Source organism: Aulostomus chinensis, chromosome 10 (assembly GCF_037954235.1).
Source record: "Aulostomus chinensis isolate RoL2024-O1b breed Wild chromosome 10, RoL_Achi_v1.0, whole genome shotgun sequence".
Classification (NCBI taxonomy): Eukaryota; Metazoa; Chordata; class Actinopteri; order Syngnathiformes; family Aulostomidae; genus Aulostomus; species Aulostomus chinensis.
The window spans coordinates 10,705,132-10,709,443 of NC_141329.1; the positions used below are offsets into that span (position 1 = coordinate 10,705,132).

At 40.4% G+C, this 4,312-nt stretch overlaps 1 protein-coding gene across 1 annotated transcript in view; it reads right to left on the minus strand.

The window, feature by feature from the left end:
• Window positions 1-655: 655 nt before the first annotated feature.
• a2m1 (alpha-2-macroglobulin 1) overlaps window positions 656-4,312 on the minus strand; it is a 31,806-nt gene continuing 28,149 nt past the window's right edge. The window contains exons 32-36 of the mRNA XM_086216000.1: window positions 3,135-3,225; window positions 2,913-2,981; window positions 2,587-2,692; window positions 1,984-2,025; window positions 656-1,820 (exon numbers count right to left, since the gene is read on the minus strand). Of these exons, the coding sequence (XP_086072126.1) occupies window positions 1,798-1,820; window positions 1,984-2,025; window positions 2,587-2,692; window positions 2,913-2,981; window positions 3,135-3,225 (331 nt within the window). The 3' untranslated portion in view covers window positions 656-1,797. The remainder of the gene's footprint in view (window positions 1,821-1,983; window positions 2,026-2,586; window positions 2,693-2,912; window positions 2,982-3,134; window positions 3,226-4,312) is intronic.

A 4,312-nucleotide genomic window follows, 5' to 3' on the forward strand; every position in this document is an offset into this window, starting at 1 on the left:
GAGAGGCAGGGTACACTTTAGACAGGTCACCAGTTATCCATCCATCCATTTTCTTTCGCTTATTTCTGTTAAGGGTGGGGTGGGGGGGCTGGAGCCTATTCCAGCTGCTTTCGGGCGAGAGGTGGGGTTCACACTGGACAGGTCACCAGTCCATCACAGGTTCAACACACAGACACAGACAACCATTCACACTCACAGTCACACCTACGGTCAATTTAGAGTATCAATCAGCCTCGTCCCCTCTTGATGTCTTTGGACTGTGGGAGGAAGCTGGAGTACCAGAGAGAACCCACACAGGAACAGGGAGAACATGGAGACTCCACACAGAAAGATCTCATGCCCGAGCTGGGACTCAAACCCAGAACCTTCTCACTGTGAGGTGACAGTGCTGACCACTGCACCACCGTGCTGCCCACTCATTGATTCAACTGTCAAATCACACAACCTCCATGCATGCATCTCTTTCTCACAGTAAATCTGAGGACAAAAAAAACCCCAAAACAAAACATTTCTTTCTAGTAGCACTAATACCTTATTTAGAAGTAACAGTTAAAAGTAAACAAATTACTGTAGTGCATTACTATGTCATGCATTATTTCCCATCCCTGATTAGGTGCGTCGGGATGTTTGTTGCACACTTGAAGATCAATTATTATAACGCAAATTAAATACGGATCATTTTATATCAGTTCTTGCATTGTGCCAGGTGCGCATAGCTCTTTGCACACGTGATCTAAGCACACGAGACAAAAAGTTATCACTTTAATCATTAAAAACAGCAAATGTTGCATGAGAGCTACTTCCTGTACATTGTACGAGATACAGGTAGTGTTGTGTATCTTTGGAACATTTGGTAAGAAAGTAGAAGAAGCAGTTTCATGTGTTCGTAACTTAATGATACAGGGCTGTGGTGCCTGAGGTAGTATACATGTTTACTTCATTAAAAAAAAAAGATGTGTAAAGACCATGATCTATTATGACCCCCTTGCCTTGATTCTCTGAACTGTTAACATGCAAATGAAACTATTCAGCTCTGGCAAGGTTGTTAACTCATGACTGAATATGTACACACACAACTGTTATTTATAATAAAAAGAAATATACATGCCCGAATGAGAAATACAAAAGTAACAGTATTGAAATGAAACAGTATTATCCAAGAAGTACAATTTACGCTTACTTTTTGTCATTTTGGAAAATTTATTTGTCAGTGTTACATTTCAAATTTATGGTAGTGATGTATCAATCTACCTTTTTATTTTACTGGCACAGCACACACACACAAACTCGCATACACACACACACACACACACACACACACACACACACACAATTTACCTAGCACTCATTAGACTTACTTCTTTCTAGAAAAAAAGATTCTGTCTCTCTCACGCACACACAGAATACTCCGATCACACATTGCTCTTGGTACCTTGTACGTCTCATGTGTCACTCACGTATGAATATTACGGATTTTGTCAAATCTATCGAAAAACTACAACAAAATATTGCCTGGTTTTCTTGACCTCAGTGGGTTAAAGGGTTCCAGTGTTGAGGAAAGGCAGCAGTAAATACCGAACTGATTCTCATGCTTAAAACACTGTATGAAGTACAAATTTGCTCCTACAAGTACATAAAAATTGGGATTCACTGATATTATAACATCGTTTTAAAAGTTTAAAAAGGGAAGACAACAAAAATCTAAAAAAATAAAAAAAAATAAACATCTATACATTTCTGTCATTGACAGAAATACTTCCAGGTATGAAAGAGAAGATGTCCAGTCAGACAAGGTATTTACAGCTCGTTGACACCGTCACCTGCAAAGAAAATTAATTCTGTAAATTAACTTTTCAATACACACACACACACACACACACACACACACACTGGAGTTTGGTTGATTTTGAATTAATAGATGAGGTTGCAGAATCATGATTTTGTGGTCGGTAATGAGAGTCTATATGTAGTAGTTATACGTACTCTCTGCACAGGGGGAGATGTACTCTGTCACTGCCTCATCACCTGCAAACACAAGCAAACACCGCATTACAAATACAATAGAACCTTTATACACCGCAACAGACATACTGCATGATATGATATGGGATAGAAAGGACAAATTGGTCAGAAGAACGTGTCAAAAGGCTTTGTTCAAGTCCCACCAATAAAATAAAAACCAAGGTCGGAGCCGTCGTTTCCCGTTTTTTTCTAAACACGCTCTGCAGCAGTCAAATTCAACTTTCCAATGTTTTCTGTCATTATTTAGGAAAAAAACCCAAACAAGTTACATCATACCAGCTTATTTATTATATTAAAGGATGTAATGAAGAGCAGAGAAACCTACAGCATGCCCCTTGATAGCGTAACATAGAACAGTTTGCACCAATTCATTTTGATCAACTTGAGTATTCAACGCTTAACCTTGGCACCACTTGATCACTAAGCGACATTTTAGTCTCCATCTCTGGCGCCCACCCAAAACTAACAATTCAAGATTGGGAATTGAACAAAAGAACTGTTGCATGTCATATATTGAACGGGAGTACATGAACGGTCATGTCCGATGTGTGGGGAAGCCCTTACTTGTCTGGTAGTAATCGTACACTTTCACCACAGCTGGTTTTAGGTTCCTGACGGGCACGTCCTCCTCTAGTGTCACACTATACATCACCGTCTCACTCTTCTTCAGCTGCAGATGTGCGTGCACACACACACACACACAAAATTAAGAAATTGGCCCAAAACAGAATCAGACACTTCAAGATTGTGTACTGTTGTTTCTTGTTCAATGCTTTCAAACTGAAAATGAAATTGTTGACGATTTCAAAACAGTGATTGGTACACTGTTACGGTTCTCATCATCTCACACACACACACACACACACACACACACACTCCTAGGTTCCTACCCCATCCAAGTAGATGTTGATGAATCCCTCCTCCACGTCCACACGCTTCACTGAGCGGTCATTCTTTAGCTACACCAGTGCAGAGCAGAGCATACAAGGACGTTAGGAAGCGTGACAACAGCTCATGACAGAAGATCTAACTTCAGCGGCAGTGAGACAAAGAGGGATAACAACGCATGAAAGACACTAGCATTTTGAGGCAGCCCGGCGTCCAGGACTCACCAGCTGGAGGGAGCTCTTATCCAGAATGTATCCGGACAGGAGTTTGATGTTGATGATGACCATGTTTGTTTCCTCTCTCCTGCCCTGGTACCTGCACACACATACACCATTCAGTCCATTTTGTTTAAAACACTTGATTTATTTCACAAAAAAACAACATTGGTAATTAATAATTTGCCAAACGTTTTTCTGGCTTGACAGCATCAGTGTCATTGACTCCAACTATAGTTGTAATTAATCATTTGTATTGGTTTCTTGCTGGATAATATCAATTTGACCTTGGAATCATTGAATGTGATCGGTTCACTGAGAGGTTGAGATTACGTTCCCCCTTCAGCAAATGAAAAAACACACTTTACTTGCAGATGATAAATGCAAGAGAGAGAGGAAGGACCATCAAGAGTCAAGAACATTGACACCCTTCTCTCTGCTATGCTGAATTAGGGAGCTGAGCCCTTCAGACACCATCTGACAGCTAGTTGACCTTGCGTGATGAATGGTTGTAGATGGTAAGTGTTAGAATAACTCCATCAAACGCCATCATATACACTTTTCAGTAAAGAACTATGGTTACGTTTAACTTTTGTTTTTTGGTGTATATTAAGAATCCGACAAAAACCTCCCAACTACTTCATTTAATACCATTACTATCAGACAAAGACAATTAAACAGGATCTTTTCAATACACGTTGAAGTTAAAAGTATTTGCTTTCCCTCAAACTGTGATGTTGGAAGTAAAAGTGTTAAGCTGTCATTATAAAAATTTAGCGGAAAACTATTGCTTCATTTGTTGAGAAGATTAATAAAATATAGTTTGTCTTTTAATCACGGTGATGTGTGACGTGTTGTTTGTGTTTTTAACCAGCAGCACCAAAGTGCAATTGCAGCCTTGTGCACCAAAATGGCGGGGGCCGGCTCTGAAGAGGATCAGTCCTGGACAAACCCAAGATCTTGATATAGCGGATGCTAACACTTCCCACGGACCACCATTCACTGTGCTAAGCTTGCTAGCTGTTAGCTGGTTTCTCCAGGGTCTCAGATACCCTTCTCTCCTCATTGCTTGGCTTACAGGCCTATCTCGTCTGACCCTGGAAAAGGATGGACACTAATAATGTGTAGTTGATCACAGCAAGGTCAGAGCTGTTTTTCAGCCCACCAGGTTTCTCATGTCCAGATTA